The 20798-nt window shown below is 38.8% G+C and overlaps 1 protein-coding gene across 2 annotated transcripts in view; it reads left to right on the top strand.

Annotated features, from left to right (window-relative positions):
• The window catches only part of eys (eyes shut homolog), a 307099-nt gene that overhangs the window by 281881 nt on the left and 4420 nt on the right, over positions 1-20798 (top strand). For both annotated transcript variants that reach the window (XM_083532265.1, XM_083532266.1), the window contains 6 exons: positions 5672-5854; positions 6529-6695; positions 7805-7949; positions 14683-14857; positions 16033-16205; positions 18552-18713. In XM_083532265.1, coding sequence (XP_083388391.1) covers positions 5672-5854; positions 6529-6695; positions 7805-7949; positions 14683-14857; positions 16033-16205; positions 18552-18713 — 1005 coding nt within the window. The remainder of the gene's footprint in view (positions 1-5671; positions 5855-6528; positions 6696-7804; positions 7950-14682; positions 14858-16032; positions 16206-18551; positions 18714-20798) is intronic.

Below are 20798 nucleotides of genomic sequence, written 5' to 3'. Positions count from 1 at the left end.
TGATCATCCCTCAACTACCCGCATTACGGATTATACCCGCTCTCCGGTTCGTACTTCGCCTTATATATGTTCAGACTAAATAAAGACAGGTTGTTTAACAATACTCCGGTTTCCGACTTTTGGTCTACCCGTGACAGATAAAAAAAAAAAGAATAGCAAAAAAAGAATTAGCTCCACTCTATTTTTTAGAAAAGACCTGCAGGCGACTCATGTGGTCCTTGCGGGCGATCTGGTGCCCGTGGGCACAATGTTGGTGACCCCTAATCTATACAATTTAAGGTTGGCGAATGTTGCATCGTGCTTTTCAACCATTAATAGTTACTGTTAAACGTTTGCAGGACACCAATGAGCACGTTAGTTCCTATTGCAAATCACCAGAATTTCAATTGAATAAAAAATAAGACAAAAATAGCTTGTCATGGAACTCTAAATTTATTGTCCTGAAGACCTTCACATGGCAGAAAATCCTTTTTTTATTAAATAAGTGCCTTGTTCTAAAAAGCTTAACCGAAATCACCAGATCAAACCTTTTTTTGTTTCATTAAACACTTTTTTTTTCAATCTGTTCATTATTAGATTAGTTGGAAAGTCTGTTTTACTGTACACATGGCTGTAAATGAGCTTTTACTATAGAGACAATAACATGGGACATGTGCATTTTAATGTAAAATTTTATTACAGCTGGAATTAGAGCCAGAGTCATGCTGAGTGAGAGAATGAAGCAATCATTAGTATGTTTTTTTTTTGTTTTGTTTTGTTTTGTTTTTTTTATAGGACATTTAAAGAGCATTTTTTACTTCAGCACTTCTTACTGGCATAAATACCAACATTAAGTGTATATACCAGCAAGTTTTATTTGTCAATCAATTATACTGATCGGACCCTAAATGCAAATTAAAATCACCCCTCGAAACTCTGAAGTTAAACATGCTCTTGAGGTACCACTCCTCTTCTGATCTGCCCGATTTTCCTGAAACCCTACCTTTGAGTTCTCTTCAATTGGAAAACCCTCTTTACACCTGATAATGGTTCCACATGAACACCCTAAAGATCCATGAAGTTACAACAAGAATTTGGATTGTAATTAATCCAAACAGTCTTCTACTATAAGTTTGTTTCTGAGCCATTGTAGTAGACTCGACATTAACTGCAGTCCAAATCCATCCTCAAAGCTCCCATTGTTGCTCAGTAATCTCATGCATCCCAATCCCGTTGAAGCAAAACCATCCCCAGCTGCACATAGTGGCCTGCCTGTTCCAGCTCCATGAAGATCTGCTTTACATGGGTTGGAGTGGAAGATCTTGAGTGGTCTCCAATCGAGCTTTGACATCAACACCTTTGGGATCAATCACAGTACAACAGTACCTGACTTTACCAACACTAATGTCATTGAATGAGCACAAATCTCCAGAAGAGTGGAGGTTGTATTGTAAGTCCAAACGGAAGGAGATGTTCAAAATACACGTATGAATTTTATGGTCAGGTGGCCACAATCACCTCTTCATATAATGATTGTTTTAGCGCATTATTCATTCATTGCAGTCCTGCTCGAGAAATCGTTGGGCAGTATGTTACGACAGACCACCAGGGGCAGACACTATTTGTTAACACTATGATTGCTAGTTATAAAGGTCACCTTTACAGATATTACTTTTGCTTCATATCTTCTCGATCCTATGGCCTCTGTCCTTTTGACCTTTAAATAAACTTGCCCATCCAGTTTAAAGGTCTACAGCGTGCTAGCTGGGATAAGTCATGTTTCCAGGTTAAACAAATCCCAAAACCCAGAGATTCACTGGCAGAAAATTCACATTAAATAGTCAAGTTAATCCAACAACATGTGCCAGAAACAGTTCCACGTGCCCAAAGCTTTGCTGGCTGGGATCTATCTGCAATCATGCAACATCTGTCCAGGTTGTCCTCAGGTCAAGCTTAAAAAAAATAAATAAATAAAAAAGCAGCTCCATTACAAACATAATAGGCCTTGGGATTCTTTTTTTGTCAATAGATAAAGTGTCAGGGCAAAAATACTGATTTAATGATTTTTTTATTTTTATTTTTTTTTATTACTAAATCGAGCTGTTGATGCTGCTTGGCTCACGAGGTAATCATGTAGGAAAAGATGTGCTAAGAAAATGCACATCTGTTTTGTCTAAACACTGCGTAGGCTGCAGTACATTTTCCCACACTAAAGAGACACACTGCTGGTATGAAAGAAAAGAAAAAAAAACAAGCCTATAAGGATTCTTTCTGAAAGCAGGACAAATGTGGTAGAACTGGCATAGAGACCACCTTTTTTCCCCTCTTTTTTCTTTCTTTTTTTTTTTTGCAGGGAGCTGGAATAAACTGGTGGTGTGTCGCTCGCTGAGCATGAGCAGAATTTTAATAGGCTCTTACTTCCTCATCGGCCCAGTCACTTTCACTTGTTACCAGCATGCTTATGAAGAGCAGCATAACTGTGCCTGTGGCAGTGTAGTGTGAGGTGCTGCTGGAGAGCAGGAGGATTTGGTTTATTTTCTTTTTTTTCTTTTCTTGCATACATGATGCATGCCTTATGTAGGGGAAAAATAAACAGTATGCTATATATATATATATATATATATATATATATATATATATATATATATATATATATATATATATATATATATATATATTGCTTACTGTTCATTTTTATCTTGTATAAGTGTGTGTGTGTGTGTGTGTGTGTGTGTGTGTGTGTGTGTGTGTGTGTGTGTGTGTGTGTGTGTGTGTGTGTGTGTGTGTTAAAACTTATTTACACTATATAATAACAGACTATATGCCCTCTGCCCTCTGGGTAAAGCACTGTAACTGTTTCACTGTAACTGTAAATTCTTTAGTATAATTGAATCCATTAATAAAAATTTGTTTACAATGTTCTATTTAGCATTTATTTCTGACCACTGTTGCAGAGCAGATAAATGCATTACCTCCCTGAAGACTGTGTGCTAATTAAAAAAAAAAAAACAGTACGTGCCAACGCTAAATAATCAAACAAGCATAAAGCTCTTCAGGTCAGAAGCAGTAATGTCTAAGACAGAGAAGGAACCTCAACCTTTTCAGAAACCCTTAGTTTTGAATGCTTCAGGGGAAACCACGTGAAATATCGTTGCGTTATGTGTACGTCGTACTTCAGATATTACAGTGAACACAGACAGTTTTAGTTTCAGTCCAAATAGCTTGTTGTAGCAAAAATCTCCCATCAGTCTCCTTATAGGTAAAGAGCTCAGGGTAATGTGATGGGTGCATGTTTGCTAGTTAGCTAGCAATATCGCTAGCATTAGCTAACTCTAACAGCGTTTGTCTAGTCAGCTAGTTATTTCTGTTTATTATCTGATAAATCAAGGAAGTGTTCACTTGGTTAATTAACATAAAAACAAAAAAATTATCTGGCTATTTTTATTTATTACTGCTGATGACCGCCCCCACCCCCCAGTGTGTTTTGTACCCGTTCCACCGTGGGATACTTCTGGAGGTTTTATCTGCAACAGAAGATAAAGGATTATTCTCCCAAAACATAGTGAGTTTCATTTTATGGGAATGTTTGAAAGTCACAAAGTTATACTGTGTGGGGTGACTCATATTCATGCACAAGCATAAACTGAAGTGTGTCTATTTTATATAACTCCACTTCCCCCTGTAGCAACTGCTCGCTTCGAACCTGCACCGAATTTCCTCCATCTGTTTGCTCCATTAAAAAAAATTCTACTGACTGCTTAATTTGCGATAATTCACGCCATAATTATGACACGCTTCTCGTTCGATTCCTGCGAGACGTTCACGTGAGTGCCATTGTTGTTGTTTGCGTTTCCGAACACGAGGCCGCTCTGCCACACCGTGACGGTTTTGACGTATTTCTTGACACGTTCCTTATAATTGATGTAGTAGGTCTGTATTTTTGTGGATGGCTTGTACGCCTTTTAAGGGATGTTTTCTTTTATTGAATCAATTCAATTTTATTTTGGTTGTGAATGTCGATATTTCGAATGTCCTTCAGCACATTTCTGGCCATTTTAATGCTGGCACAAGATCTTGAGTTTTACCTGAACTCATTTAACACAGGGTCTCATTAAGGACTTGTTCGAGCGAAGGAAAGCACAAATGAGCAGATGTGTACGTGAGCCAGCAGAGGGTTTTTTTTTTTTTTTTTTTTTTAAACACCAGCACCTCATCCACCCACTCCTCTAGATAGTGTCCTGGGCGATCATTAGATGCTAAAGCAATGAGCTTCTTATCGGTGCAATTTCCAAAAGCATAAATAATTCAGAAAGGAATACAGAACGCCTGCATGTAGTCACTGTTCTAGGCAGAGTCTCGTGCATGCAAAGCTTTAGGGGAGGGCGGGGGGGGGGGGGGGATACTGGATAGAGAGAAAACACTCTCTGATGGGAGAATTGCAGGCGAATGCAGATAACCTGAAGACACAACACAAACACATGGCTGTGTCTTCAGACATGAATGAAATCTCTTGACAGCTAGCGTGGGATATGAAAAGATTTTTTTCGTCCTCCTTTATTTTTCTTGGAGCAGTTTTAAACAGGATTTAAAAAAAAAACACAGGATTATGCGACATGTATATGCCGTCAAATAAAGGTTGGGCAACATCTGCTTGTGACCAAATACCTGCCAAATGCAAAAAAGAGTGAAATGCAAATGGGAGGAGAAAAGCATAGCCATCTTTAACTAACACCCATTCCTGTGTGGTGTTGAATAGGAAAAACCCAAAGCCCACGAGTGAAAAATGCAGTGTGTGGATCAAGAGCATCATCTTGTGGATCTTGTAAAGGTTGCAGCTGGAATACAACCATGGCTTTGATTAGGGGTCCCCAAACGACGGCCTGTAGCCCTCTGAACAATGGCAGTCATATTTAGAAAATGTATCTGTAAAAAAAAAATCTGTATTTGATAATAACGGTTGGCTTTCAACAACAATTTCTGTTACTCATTAATAGAGGTTGAGTTAATTGCTGGAACTATCGGCTATTGGCGAAAATCCATACCGATAGTTTTTCCAGCTTCCAGTCCTCTGTCATTACGAGAGCGGCCACTAGGGGAAAATCACTGACTTTGTTTTTCAATGTTTTGTTTGGTTTTTACGCGTGAGACTGCGCACTGCACGGCGAGCGTTATATTGTATTTATTACTGATAATTGATTCATTATATAATATTTTTGTATTAATTTATTCATAATATTTCCGTTAGCACATTTTAATGATTCAGTACTGGGTTTTTTTCTTAGTTTTATAATAAAGTTCTGTGCAGAGTGTTTGTTTTTTTGGTTTTCTTTTTTTTTTTTGACAACCAAACTATCGGTTGTCAGCATGTATGATCCAAGTAGCTCAGTAAAATCCACTATCGGTCGACCTCGAGCCTAATTATTTGTTAGATTTACCCATGCAAGTAATTAAATGTTTTGCTTTCAATATCAATGAATACAAAAGATTGTCATTATGATGGTGATAATGCTTTTCCAATTTTCTAAATCTATTGAAACGTTATGCTCGTTTGACTGTACGGTGCAGAACTAAATAAACAAATCTAGTTCAAGTAAATGTTTTAAGACTGTCTTTGACCGTCTCCTAGCGAGCTAGACAGGTTTTAGATTGACTAAGCATTAAAACGTCTTCTTTTCGCTCTCTCTCTCCACAGCCATACGAATTACCCGGCCAAGATTTAGCGGTCTCGATGAGTTCGGGTTCCCGTCCTACATGGCGTACCCACCTATTTCCAGCATGAGCTACATCTATGAGTTCCGGCTGAAACTGGTATTTTCCAATAACAGCACTGCCATGAAGAATAACCTTATTCTCTTCTCTGGACAGAAAGGACAAGGTGAGAGTCTTCTACATACAAGAAAACACATGGGAAATTAATATCTGTGCATGTTCCGTCACGTACGTAAATCGTGTGGGAATACGATTTACTAGATACTGGCGTTAGAGGTGATTTAAGGTTAAGGAGACGTGTTTTCTATTAAGCTTCTTCCAAACTCCGTAACACCATTCATTCATCTTCTCCAGTGAGCAACACTCATGTTAGCTCTTCTAGTTGGTAATTAAACTGGTTCAGCACTAGCGCAGGTCCTCTTCGTGCGAGTGTCGCACCATCCCCAATGTTTCCGGAGGTCAGCCACGCCAGCTGCTGAGTGACACATCACCACCGGCGGGCCGTTTAATCAAAAGGCGGACAGGCGAAGGAAGAAACGCAAGAGGGTCGTGAATCTTCCATACTTTGGCGTCGCTTTCGCGGTATTACAGTTTAGGGTGATGCATCAGGGGAAAAGCAGGATAAGACAGCTGTATGAATAATGAAGCAATTGTCAGGGGAATGGCATGGTACAGTGGAGGACAGAAATCACAAAAGAGTAAAAGCAAAAAAAGGAAGAGGGAGAGGGAGAGAGAGAGAGAAAAAGAGGGGGAGCAGCCATTCATCTGATATTTGGCATGTTTGCTGCATGAGTTCTGCGCAAAACCTACAGCTCTCACTCTATCTCTGTAAAAAAAAAGGTATCACCGGGGACGACTTCTTTGCCTTGGGAGTGAGGAACAGACGAATCATCTATAAGTTCAACCTCGGTTCAGGGGTGGCTTCCATCATCAGTGACCCCCTAAGCCATAGGGCCCGGATACACACTGTGCACTTTGGACGATATCTTAGGAATGGATGGATGAAGGTGTGGTTACATCATTGTTATAGTAAACCATTTTAATCAGGTTGACTATTTTGAATTAGTTATATGCCATGCATTATACAAGTGGGTGTTCAAGTCAAACCTGGACTTTCAATTTTACAGGTATAAAAATGGATGCTAGTGTGGTGGTACTACACGAGTAGTAAGTGGCTAGTGTGTCTTAATACCACTAGGTGGCGCACATGTCGCCCCAGTCCAGAGCCAGTAAATCAAGATGGCTGTCTGCAAGAAGCCGTAAGAAGAAGCCGCAAGAAGCCGTTTGCAAGAAGCCGTAAAAGTCGCAAATATTTACAGAAGACTTCAAGCACAGTACGGTGATGAGACCCTCAGCTGCATTAAGATGTTTGAACGGTATTAACGTTTTCAAGATGGCCGTACGTCCGTAAGTGGCGTTCCCGGTCGTGGTGGTTTCCTGATGATTCCTGAATGGTTCAGGCGTACTGACTTATACGCGTAAGTTTGTCCCTAATGAACGAGCCGGTGGCGACTGTGGTGAAGGAAAAACTCCCCGAGATGTCATAAGGAAGAAACCTTGAGAGGAACCAGACTCAAGAGGAACCCCATCCTCATCAGAGTTGCACCGAATGTCCATTTATTACAGATAAACAATGTTGCGGGGGGCAGTGATGGTGATCAGAAGCAAACTGTAGTCCTGAGTCCTGAGTGTAGCAGACTGTTGACATTAACTACAGTCCAAATCCATCCTCAAAGCTCCCGTTCTTACTCCGGAATCTTTCCGGGCATCAGTGAAATGCTAGGATAAGCGTATAAATGTAGCAGAGGAGTATGTTGAAAAATAAATGCGGTTTTCACTGCTTGAAATGTGTTATTTTAGAAAGTCTCGGTTTGACTTGAACACCCCTCATCTTTTAGCAAGAACTGAGAGACTGCAGTTGACCACACACATATTCTTTTTCCATTAAAATAACTTAATAAGTAGCTGGAAAATGTTAAGCTCATATAGACTAAGTATTAGATTTTTAAGACATTATGTATGACTCACACTAAACCCAGCTTTACATGCTAGCAATATGTAGTAGATCGTTATAAATAGTTCTACAGTTGTACCTTTCTTAACGGTGTGTCCTCAGGTTGATGGCCAAAGGAACAAGACAGGGTCGAGTCCCGGTAAGCTGGCAGCTTTGACCACCTTTAGTCCACTTTACGTGGGTGGCTACAGCGAACACGTCCCCGAGATGCTGCCTATAGGTGCCAGGTTCGATAATAGCTTTCAAGGTAAGAGAATTAGCTGTAACAACAACATCTTCATTAAACTAATCGGTGTCTTTTTGTTGATTGAATCCAGCATATCGTAAGTCAGACATTTTATGGTATTAAAAGGTACTGTCTTGTAATGAACCTCATTTCAGTTTTATGATGCAGCTCAGGGGGCGAATTCAATTAGCAAAAAAATCTGCATAGGAAATTTGCTACTGAATATCAACCGAGCGCTTTTGCATTCCGATTAGGTGCCTTAATTGGCCGAATGGAATTGAGCCCTGTGTAAATTCCCCAAGGGATTTAGCTCTACGGATTCAAAGAGAATTTAGAGGAATAATGTTTTAACGGGAGGGCCGCTGATGGGAAATAGTTTAATGTACAGGTAGTCCCCTACTTACGATACGTTACGACGAGCCCATCGTAAGTCAAAAAAAACAAAGATGGTGCTGTGAATTTGACAGCCTTTCCTGCTTCATTGTAATTTATGATTGTCATTTTCTGCTCTGAACAGATGGCTTTCCTCTTCTTTTTTTCCCTACAAGCAGGAGACATACTTGGGGGCTTGGAAGACATGCTTTTAGCACTAAAATTGCTGTTTGAATCCGTTATAATACACATGAAAAAAATACACACTGAGACAACTTTACTCTGTCGACCGCTAGCTATCGATACGCTCATCCCAACTGCATGTCCAATGTATTGTATATCGTAGGCTGCTGTGCAAAATTGTAAATATTTTCAACATTTTGTCATATCGCTCTCGTCATCGTAAGATCCATCGTAACTCGGGGACCATCTGTACTGGTTAAGACGGTAAAGGCAAAACTGAATATCAATTTGAGTGATGTACTGTATTTTGGTTGGTACTACAAGGTAAAATGAAATTACACCAACAGGCCACTTCAGTAGGCACATCCTCAGTATACCTGCTCATTAAGGGTGTAACGGTATAGGTATTCGTACCTACCCGTTCCGGTACAGGACTTTCGTTACGGTGCACGTGTACCAAAAGCAATCGTTGTTTTATGTGTGGAACAGTTCAAATCTGAGTTCGCTTACAAACATATTAAGTGGCAGACCAGAAGTTTGTTTAGTCTCCGCCTTGTGTCACATGGTTGGTTCTGCACATGTGCGAAAAACTCAGATTTTTGTTCTGCACATGCTGGAAAATTCACTGCCACTTACTGTCATCGCTGACGTCTTTTCGACAGTCTAGCGATATGGACTCTTTCGTGGTTTATGTACAACTTCTAAAAATTTCTCTTAAAGGAGAACCTGCCTTAATCCTCCTGGGCATAGAATTCACCAGAGCGGCACAGGTTGTTGCTGGGATCCTCTTCCACTCCTTCATAATGATATCACGGAGCTGCTGAATGTTAGAAACATGGCGTGTCTCCACCTTCTGCTTGAGGCCCACAGGTGCTCGTTGGGTTCAGGTCTGGAGACATACTTGGCAATTTTCTGTGCATCATGTTCTGCTTCAGAAGGTCACAGCACATGTTGTAATTCATTTTCCCCTAAATTAACTGCCGTTTCCCAGTACCAGCAGCACTCATGCAGCCCCAGACCATGATGCTACCACCACCATGCTTGAATGTAGGCAAGACACAATTTTCTTGGTGCTCCTCACCAGGGCGTCACCACACATGATGGACACCATCTGAGCCAAACAAGTTTATTTTAGTCTCATCAGACCACACAACATGGTTCCAGTAATTCATGCTCTTAGACATGTTGTCTTTATCAAACTGTTTGCGGGCTTTCATGTGAGCCAGATTCAGGCGAGGCTTCCTTCTGGGATGACGGCCTGCAAACCGACTTATTGCAGTGTGCAATTCATGGTCTGAGCACTGACAAGCAGACCTTCCGCTTCTGCAACTTATAAGACAATAAGCTTGGGTTCATGTTCACAGTAAACATTAGAATAGTAAAAAAAAAAAGGCATCTCTGTGATTTTAAACACGACTTGGTTGCCAGATAGTTTTTTTTTTTCCTAAATGTTGCAGAAACTGCTGGAGATTTCTCCTGGGAATTTCACAAACAACACTCTCTAGAGTTTACACTGAATAGGAAAAAACTCACAGTGAGCAGCAGGCTGAAATGTCTTGTTAATAAGAGAGGACACAGGAACTGCCCAACTTTGAGCTGACACGAAGGCTATGGTAACTCTCATAAGCACTTGTTACCACTCTAGTGGGCAGAAAAGAATCTCAGAGCAGACAATGTGTAGATCTTTGAGGCGACAACAGAAGATGATATCAGGTTCTACTTCTCTCAGCAAACAATGGAAATCTGAGGCTACTGTGGGCACCGGCTCAGAAACACTGGCCAGTAAAAATATCTCCTGGTGTGGACTAAAGCTTTTGACCTGTAGCTTTATAATTATATGCATTGTTCTGCTGCTGCTTGATTTGGCTGATGGGATAATGGGCAGGTGTCGGGGTTCCTAATAAAATGTCACACTTAATTGCCCATCGGGGTATCGGCAAAAAAAAGATTAACGATGCATCGTTTTTAACTTATTTGCATCAGTAAAAATACAATTTATTTATATATAATTATAAGTAGATGCACTATACTTTTATTATTTAGAAAGTGACCAATAATTTGTGACCAATATTTCAGATTTGATAAACTGTGTCTCGAGCTCGTTCTCTCAGCACCACTGCTGCTACGTTAATATGATGACGTTACTGAGAGTCGCATAGAATACAGATTAACATGGCAGAGGTAGAGCTGCATTTTTCTGGAGACAGAACAGGAAAAGAACGTCTGGTTTTATTTGAACATTTTTCTTTTTTTTGCACTTCAAAGGCCAGTTTGTGAAAGAAGTCAGAAGGCACTTAAGTAAATTGATGATTTGTTGTCTGTCTGAGGTAAAAAGGTAAAAGCGGACTTTCTGTACCATATTGAATTGCAAGGCAACCCACATTTTTTTGCATTTTGTTGAATCAAATCGAAATAGGGGTAAATCGTATCGCATCTGTAGCTGCTTCATACGTATCTTTTGATGTATCGTATCGTTAGCTATGCGTTGAGATCTAAATCACATCAGCCTCAGTTATGGACATGCACATCCCTAATGAAGTCTGGAGTCTTTCAAGGTTTTTTCCTCATGAAGTCTCAGGAAGTTTTTTCTTGCCACAGGAAAAACGTATACATTATTTTATACAACTATACAATACCTCTGTAAAGCTGCTTTGACAAAAATAAAAATGAATAAAATTTAAATGAAACATTGCTTCATCTATATTCATTATTTTGAAGTAACAAAAGAATATTGCCCTTTTTTTTTTCCCCCACTTGAGTTTCATCTTTGACTGATCGACTGTCCTGCTTTTGAAAAAATTTCTCTCAGGTGCTAAAGATGATGCAGCAAACCCAAGATATATGACTGAGTGACAGAAGGCTGGAGTCACAGTGCAAAATGAAATAGTTCCTATTCACATTAAGTAAATAGTGAACTCACTTGTTAGGTAGGATTGATCATTTTATGTGGGAATTGATCATCTCGATACAATACCAGTATAGAAAGCATTGATGCTTTCGAATCGATCTGCCAAAGACTACAGTTGATCTTTTTCTTATCAAAGGAAGCTTTTTCTTGCCATAGTCACCACTGGCTCGTTCATTAGGGACAGACTTAAACATTATTTAATAACCGCCTTTATTTCTGTAAAGCTACTTTGAGAGAACGTAAATAGTTAAAAGCGCTATACAAATAATGTATTTCTGAGAAGGATTGAAAAAAATGTTGTCTGAAGACCTTAGGTCCAATTTGTCATTCTGAAATGATGAATAAATGGTTCTAGAGCATTCTCCACAATGTTTCCTTTATACCGTCTTCTCTCAATCGTTCATTATGTAGAGTGAGTCATCATATTAAAACTGACTTTGATTCACCGCGTGCCGGAGTTTGAATAAAATCCTTGACGCCTGTTTAAGTCTGCTAGCTAGCTTGGCAGGTTAATATATTTCCTGTGCACACAGGCACACTGCAGATAACAAATCTTAAAGTCAGCTACCTTCTCCAGGCGATCCGGTTATATCGGTTCATCTGTCTCAAAGTGCTCTCTAATTGTGAACGTTTGAGGTAAATTTGCAGCTAATGCACTCCATGGGCAGTTATCCGTGAGCTACGGTCCCCTAGGAAATGTCAACAAACACAATGCAAGACTAATAAAGTGCCACCCGATGTCTTCAGGGGCAAATCATGTGTGAGGTGTGTGGGTGTATGTGTGGGTCTGCTGCATGGGGGGAATCAACAGATATAATTATCAGGCAAACGTCTAACACACAGGCGTCTATTAATAGATTGAACAAGTGAAGAAATCAGCACTAAAACGATCGCTCATTCAATCCGCTAGTCAAGGAAAAATATTTGCTGTTTTGCTACAGAGACATGTTTATAGTAATGAATATTTGTGACTTTTTGTGCACTTCTCGCACACAGGCTCAATTCATACGCCAGTCTCAGATTACTGGTGCCATTCACAGGCTTGTGTAAGACTGAGAGATGATGCTGGCTTCAACCAACCATTGATATTTTTCAAAACCAGAAGAAAGACTAATGCTTTCCACATCTGCAATTTCAAACCCCAAAGGTGTGAAGGACCTGATAATCAATCTTTAGAAAAAGGCTAGTTACCTTGCTTTAAAAACTTTAGGACTTGCGTAGAAGTCTTAAAACCCATCTTGAACGTAGGCTCAAAGACGCATTGGATCTCAACACCAAGACCCGTGTTGGAGAAAATCCAAAACATTTCATTTGTGAGGTTTTTATTTCCTAAAATACAGATTGTACACCTGAACACTGCATTCATTAACCAAGATCAACACAACAGCCTCTTCAACACACCAGATTGAAACAATGAACAAACATAAAGCAAATCTTTAAAAAAAAAAAAAAATGGATCTTTAGTTAACAAATAAAATGACAGAATCATGTCGCAAAGTAGAAGAACCATTAATATTTAATGGGCAAATAAATTGAAAGGTAATCATTTAATATAATTTAAGAGCAAATATTCAGAGCTGACTGTGATTTAATGCAACAAAAGCTTGTTCTCAAAGGTTTTTGTAATTGATTCAAGCTCTTTTTGGACTGAAAATGAGGCCAGCGGTGCTAAAAAGTCGCTCACAGGCAGCAGATGCGGGTAGAGGAGCATTGATGATGTACGTCTTCAACAGAGGTGTGAAATGGAATTGTCAATTCAAATATAGTTGAGTCATAATCACATATATTGAATTATAAATGTAGTTAAGTAGACCGCTAAAGTAGCTTATATATTTAATACTTAGTAAAACTAGAAAGTAGCCAAATAAATGACTTAAGTACAGTAACAAAAGGGTACATTCTACATAAACAAGACTTTGGGTAAAGTCTCGAGTTTCTATCGAGTTGTCGTGCATGATGCCAGACTGAGATGTAAGTCCAATACCCTTGTCAGAAGGTTTATGGTACAGTAGCTACAATAGGTCGGCCTTTAAGATTCTTATTTTGGCCAGTGGGGCGTGCATGCCAAAAAAATTATGGAATGTCTTCTAACTATATATTTACTTTACAATGTTAATTAATCATGTCACCCCTATTAAATCTCATGAATTGATATAACTGTTGGCACATCATATACATACTGATATAATATAATATAATATAATATATTTTATTTGAATGCACACCCATACCATCAGAAATGCAGGTTTTTTAACTGAGCGCTGATAACAAGCCTGATGGTCCCTCTCCTCTTTAGTCCGGAGGACGTCATGTCCATGGTTTCCAAAAAGATATTGAAAATCTAATTAGTCAGACCACAAAACAGTTTTCCATACTCTGTCCTGCATATTGGGTGACATGGCAAACTATGCTGACACACACACACACACACACACACACACACACACATATGTGTGTGTGTGTCAGCATAGTTTGCCATGTCACCCAATATGCAGGTTAAATCTCATGTAGGTCCAGGTGGCTACTTAACTTTTAATGGAGTACGTTTTACAGTCAGGTACCTGTACTTTTACTCTATGATTTTTGAGTGCTCTTTACACCTCTGAGACAGACAGACAGACAGACAGACAGACAGGCAGACAGACAGGCAGACAGGCAGACAGAGAGAGAGAGAGAGATGTACTTAGGTCTGTTCTACGAATGAGAAGGACGCAGTCCATTTTTTTCACTTTTTTGTATGCTAAATGCTGTTGTGCTTAATATTAGATATACTTGGTGTTCTTCAATATATCAGGGAAGCTTCTCTATACACCAAAATTAGAGTTTAACACAAAATAAGGCGCGCTATGAATAATAGCTGAATAATAGCTGATTAGATTAAATTTGCGCTCTCCGGCAGCTGGTGACCCGCGACGCTGAATCTGTCGAATATTCAAATTGTTTCTTTAATGATCAGAGTATGTGCTCAGGATGGGGCTCTGAAAGCTAATCATAAGCCAAAGTGTGCCTTTTATGTACAGCAATTATTATTAGTCTATTCATGTACAAAATAGAAATAACTCATGTATGAATGCCTCACATGTACAGTCGGACTTACATTCATTTCACAAGTTCATGTTCATTATTTTCCCTAATCAGATGCTTTTAACTGGGTTAAACATAGTTGATGATAATTGAATAAGTATAGCATGTCAAACTTGAAGTCTGGGTCACTGGGTGAAAAGGGTTATTTGAGTATATTCAATAAAAATATTCTTGTTATATTTTTTTTTTCTTGGTTTGTTCGAAAAGGTTGCATTTATAATGTGCAATTCCGGACCAGATACGACGGCAAGTTCCACACACTGACCAATCTGGAAACGCCGCCTATATCCGCCCGCAGTGTGGGTCAGTGTGGGGTCTCTCCGTGTAGTCTGCTTACCTGTCATAATGGTGGCAGCTGTATCGACTCCGGATCCTCTGTACAGTAAGATTTCACTTCCATCGAATTCTATTTAGTGCTTGTGTTTGCGTTGTATAACACATTATGTTAAGGTTTTGCCAGTAGAAAATATTTCCCAAGCATTAATTTTCTAAATATTCTAAAGAACAAGCAATTCTACAACAGATGGCAAGGCCTCCTCAGGGCTCTGATCTCATTATAATTGAGGCCGTCTGGGAAAAGAGAGACAGTCAACGTCTGTTATAAAACACCCTGGCAGTTTCTGTGAGATCCAAAAACAACCAATCAGCTGATTTCCTTCTACACCCTTATTTCAAAGTTGGGACACAAATAAAAACAGAATGCAATGATTTGAAAATCTCATAAACCCATATTTTATTTACAATAGAACATATCAAATGTTTAAAGTGATAATATATAACATTTTAAAGAAAAAAGGGTATTTGTGAATTTGATGGCTGCAACACATCTCAGGGCCATGATCACCACTGTGTAGCATCACATCTTCTGTCTGTAAACATCTGGGAATTGAGGAGATGAACACTGTCCTATGTGTTTGATACAGGAATCTACCTGCTCAACAGTTCTGGGTTTCCTTTGTTGTGTTTTTTGTTTCCAAATGTTTTCAAATGTTGCTTTGCTGCAGGAAGACCACTTTAGCAAAGTGGTTTTAACAAAGTCATGCTGTTGTAATAGATGCAGTATATTGTTACTTCTGAGAGCCTCTCTAAGATACACTATTTACACCCAACTTTTTTTTTTTAACCTTTTGCAGCCATCAAATAAAAAATTACCTTATTATTTTCTTAAAATAGTAAATTTTCTCAACATTTGTTTTTTATGTTTTATTGTGAATAAAATACGAGTTTATAAGATTTGCAAATTATTGCGTTCTGTATTGATTAACATTTTACATAGTTCCCAACATTTTCTGAAATGGAAGGCTGCATGTTTTGAGGACATTTATTGTTCGATTAAACCATTTTTTTCACCTCGACAAATTGTCAAATTTTTTTTGCACAATGTTTTATCCTCCAGATTAGTTTGAGTTTCTGCATGTCTGAATTTGCTGACTCAACTCCGTCTCTTGGGTGTTTTTTTTTAAAGACATGGCTGATTAAACGAGTTGAAAAATGTCAAATCTTTGCTTACTTTTGCCTTTTTAAACCCGTTTTAATGCATTTCTCTTGACATTTCAGCTGCCAATGCGGGTCTGAATGGAAAGGCGCTCTGTGCTCTGAGAAAGTGTCCTTCTGTGATTTGGAACACATTCCGCCTCCTTCGTGTGCCCGTGGTTCTACATGTGTTATGCTTCCTGAAGGCTACAGCTGTCAGTGTCCCCTGGGCACCAGCGGCGAGTTCTGCCAGGAAGGTTTGCTCCTGAAGTACATTGGGGAAGGATTTTTGACTATAACGGTTAATTACTGTAAAACGAGTTTTTTTTTTCGGATCACTACAGAGAACTGAATTGTAAAGCCTGTGCTCATGCAAAAGCAATAATACACGCTAACCGGTATTCAATCAATTATCCTTTAATTGTCCAAGACATGCATTGATTTTTTTAGCTTCAATGGTAAGGGATAGACACACAAATTCACTCCCTCAACATTTATGCATCATGGTGAAATTCGGAACCAATCTCAGGAACATTGTGTGTGAGAGGGCACTGATCCATCACAGAGCGCTATGCCGAGACACGTTCACACACTCGTTCACACCTAGGGGCAATTTAGTGCAGCCAATCGACCTATCGGCATGTTTTTATGAGGTGGAAAGAAACAAAAGAAAACTCGCACAGAGAAAACAGGGAGTAAATGGGAAACACAGACAATAAACCTGACTCTATTCCTTATGTATCATTGCTACCTGCTGCACCTCCAAGGTATCATTTATTCCATTAATATACTGTAAATAGATTAAATAGTACAACCCCCAAAAAAGTTGGGATGCTGTGCAAAGTGTAAATAAAACCAGAATGCAATCATTTGCAAATCTCATATTAAATGTTTAAACTGAGAAAAAGGTCATTTTTAATTTGACGGCTCAAAAAAAGTTGCCATGTTTACCACTGTGTAGTGTCACATCCTCTGTTTGTATACATTTTTGAACTGAGGAGACAAGTCACTGAAGTTTTGGGACAGGAATGTTGTCTCATATGTGTCTGATACAGGATTCTAGTTGCTCAACAGTTCCTGGTGTCCTTTGTTGTATTTTTCGTTACATGACTCGCCAAATGTTTTCAAATATTGAAAGGTCTAGACTGCAGACAGGCCAGTTTAGCACTATGACTCTTCTACTTAAAACAAAGTCATGCTATTGTAATAGATGCAGTATGCCGTTAGCATTGTCTTGCTCAAATATCCAAGAATGAAAAATTGAAAAATGAAAAATGGACGAAAATGGCAGAAGCATTTGTTGCTTTAAAACCCGTATTATACAATTCAGCATTTATGGAGTCTTTCTAGAAGTGTAAGCTACCTATTCCATAGGCACTAATGCACTCCCATACCATCAGAGATGCAGCTTTTTTAACTAAGCGCTGATAACAAGCCTGATGGTCCCTTTCCTCTTTAGTCCGGAAGACCTCGTGCCCATGGTTTCCCAAAAAAATATAGAAAATTGTATTAGTCTGACCACAAAACAGTTTTCCACTTTGCCTCAGTACATTTCAAATGAGCTTTGGCCCAGAGAGGTTAGCAGCATTTCTGGATCAAGTTCCTGCATGCCTGCATGAGATTTAACCTGCATTTTAGATGACATGGCAAACTGTGTTCACAGACAATAACTTCTGGAGATGTTATGAGCTTTCAATCACAGAATCGTGACTGTTTTACGAACATTTTACACAGTGTCCCGACTTTTTTTAATTTTTTTAGATTTGGGGGTGTAAAATATAATTGTAATCCATTATCCTAGTAATAAAAAACATAAAAAAATCTATTTTTGAAAGGCACAGGTCAGTTGAGGTACTGTAACAATACCAGCCAGTTCAGATCTTACATATTACAGATGAATATATACATTGCAATTTCTCTCCAAACGTATTAGAACAAGACCAATTCTTTTGTCTGCACGGAAGATGTTTGGGTTTAAAATGAAAAGATTATATAACATTATATCAGAATTACAGCTTTAACATCTGGATGTGTTAAACAACTTAAAATATTGTTCCTGTGGTGGCGGACTACCTAATTTTCTATGAACAACAGTATAGGATTAGATAACCAGCTGGATGATCCCTATCCTCTTTAGTCCGGAGGACGTGGTGTACATGGTTTCCAAAAAGAAATAAGAAAATATCAATTCGTCTGACCACAGAAAGTAAATAACTATTTGGTCACAAATCCCTTGGCTGCAAAAACCTTCACCTGTTGCATCCTGGTATCACCTGCTGCATTATTCTACTTTGATTGGTAGCACAGCTTATTTTGAGTCACTGTTTTGCAGAATCAAGTTCTTCCCAATTCAGACTAAATGCATTTCTCTGTAAATGGACAGAGCTATTCATTTTCAACCAATCTAAAAAGGCAATCCTAGGCAACAAGAAACCCAAATGTCTTCAGTGTATAGCAAATTGCCTTTCCAATACTTGTGAAAGAGACTGTATATTGGATTATTTTGGATTGTAAACAGTTTATCTATACAAAATATTAAGAACAAAATGTCCTAACACCATATAGTTTGTTCAAATCTAAAACTAGTCCTCTCTTTCCCAAAGCTTTGTCCATCAGCGACCCACTTTTTAAAGCTAACTGGTCCTCCTGGATGGCTTTTCCCCTCATACATATGAGACAGAGAACACACATCGTGCTGCAGTTCAAGACAATTTCACTGGAGGGCATCCTGTTCTACGCAGCACAGTATGTGGGCACCCACGCCGGTATGAAAACTCCCTACAGCTCGATTCCTTTCGAATTAATAATATTTTTATTTCTTATTAAAGTAAAGCACAATACACAATTTACTACATTTTTAGTTCTTTAACTGCAGTCATAGAAAGCAACATGGTCAGTTTTAGCCCCATAGTTTAAACATGAGAGCGTAGGGGGAAATATACTAATTACAATGCTAATTAGGCTTGATAATTAGCTGAAAGGTTTGTTCAGCAGGGTGCAGCTTAGAAAAATACAACTAATACAGAAACATATGGTAGGGTGCATTTTCAATCACTTAAAAGAAGATTAGACTTGAATAGATTTAGTTTTTTACGTTTTTTGAGACACGTGCATGATCCTTCTGTTTCTATGCAACAAACTTGGTAATGTAACAGTAATGAAGATTAACTTTGGCCAAACAAATATATAAACCTTCAAATGATAAACTATATCTTTATTAAAAATCCTCCCTTAGTATAAATAACAGCTTTACACACTCTCAGCATCACGACAGTTAATTCCTATAACATTCAGCTGAAATACTTCAATGCCGTGCCTCTTGAAAAACCCGTGAAAGGTGTTCGCTAGTTGGAGAATTCTTTACGAGTTCATCCCAGAGCAGTTCAATAGGATTTAGGTGTAGTGACTGGGCAGAACATTCCATGCTAGATAACACTTCAGCTGTCTGTTTGCTTTCTAAATAAAGCTTACAGAGGTTGGAGGTATGTTATATGGTGAAGTCGGGTTCAATTAGCCACAAACGGAATTGCATGGTGTAGAAGTATGGAATGGCTGCAATGTTGGTTCAGTATTTCTTTCACCCAGGATAAGTCTCCAACATTTCCTGCTCCAAAACAACCCAAAACCATTAAGCTTCCACCTCCACATATGACTGTGGGAGTGAGGTAGTCTGCTAACATCTTCTCTCCTGTATTCTGTCTTATATAAATTATTGTATATAGTGGTTCTAAATAATAATACTGTAGTGCATCTAGTAATAATTTAATATATACACGAATCAGATTTTATAGTGGCGGGCCGTGCATTTGGTATCTGGGCCTTCAGTGAGGACGTACCCGACTTAATCCACCTCTAAATAACACCGCAATTATGGTAACCATTAATACAATACAAAAACGCAACAAAACAACACGTGGCATTACAGAGAGAGGGGCATTTCACATATGGACGTGAAAACCATTTTACTAAAGCAAGAAACCCAGTTAGGACTCCAAACCTCTACACTACAACCACAATTGTGCTCCTACATCATCTGGAGCAGTTCAGAATCTATATTTGTCCAATAACATGACAAAAACATTAAATAAAATACAACCTACTCACCAGAGATGCAGACTCACAATATGCACCGCTCCTCAGAGGCTGTAATCCAGTGATACCGCTCGTATTCACTGGTCTGGAAGTGGAGAACAAACTCTTTCCCTGGCTGAGACCAGTAGGTAGCTTCAGGGTTGGCCGAACTTCTCACCATGTCTAGCTTTTCTTCAAAATATATTTTTTTAATTGTCCGAGACCAAATAAATGTTTCTTCCTCCGTAGGCATAAAAAGTCTAACTCCGATGTATTAATGTGTTTTACCAGTCGAACTTGGCTGTAACAGTTTCCCTTTGGCCAACCAATCAGAGGACGGAAAAATGCTGCTAACTGCCCTGTGAGGAGAATATGAAATCTGATTGGTTAAAGAAAACAGACCCATTGATAATAGAGACTAAGGTAAAAATGCCAGCAGAACTGACTATGAAGGCTCTGGGCAGATTAGATTGACATGGCAGCACATAGACTGAAATATAATTGGACAAAAAATCTAACATCCACATACAAGTACTGGAAGCAGTGCAGCCAAGAGAAATGCTACGAAATGAAGAGAATAAACTGTTGGGAATAAATTAATAAAATTATATAGAACAAATATTAGAATCTAGTTTGTAAATGTAGGTCAGTGCAAATATGTTGAAAATGATGCATCGTGATACAAATGCACACTTTTTTTTTTTTTTATTCATGCTGTACCTTTTTACGTTCAACTTTTTTTAACTGATGCGAATCGGTGAATCTTACCAGCCCCCATA

Source organism: Silurus aristotelis (genome assembly GCF_946808225.1).
Source record: "Silurus aristotelis genome assembly, chromosome: 27".
Classification (NCBI taxonomy): Eukaryota; Metazoa; Chordata; class Actinopteri; order Siluriformes; family Siluridae; genus Silurus; species Silurus aristotelis.
Note: the sequence above shows the minus strand (reverse complement) of the source record. Positions and strands in the feature narration are given on the sequence as shown.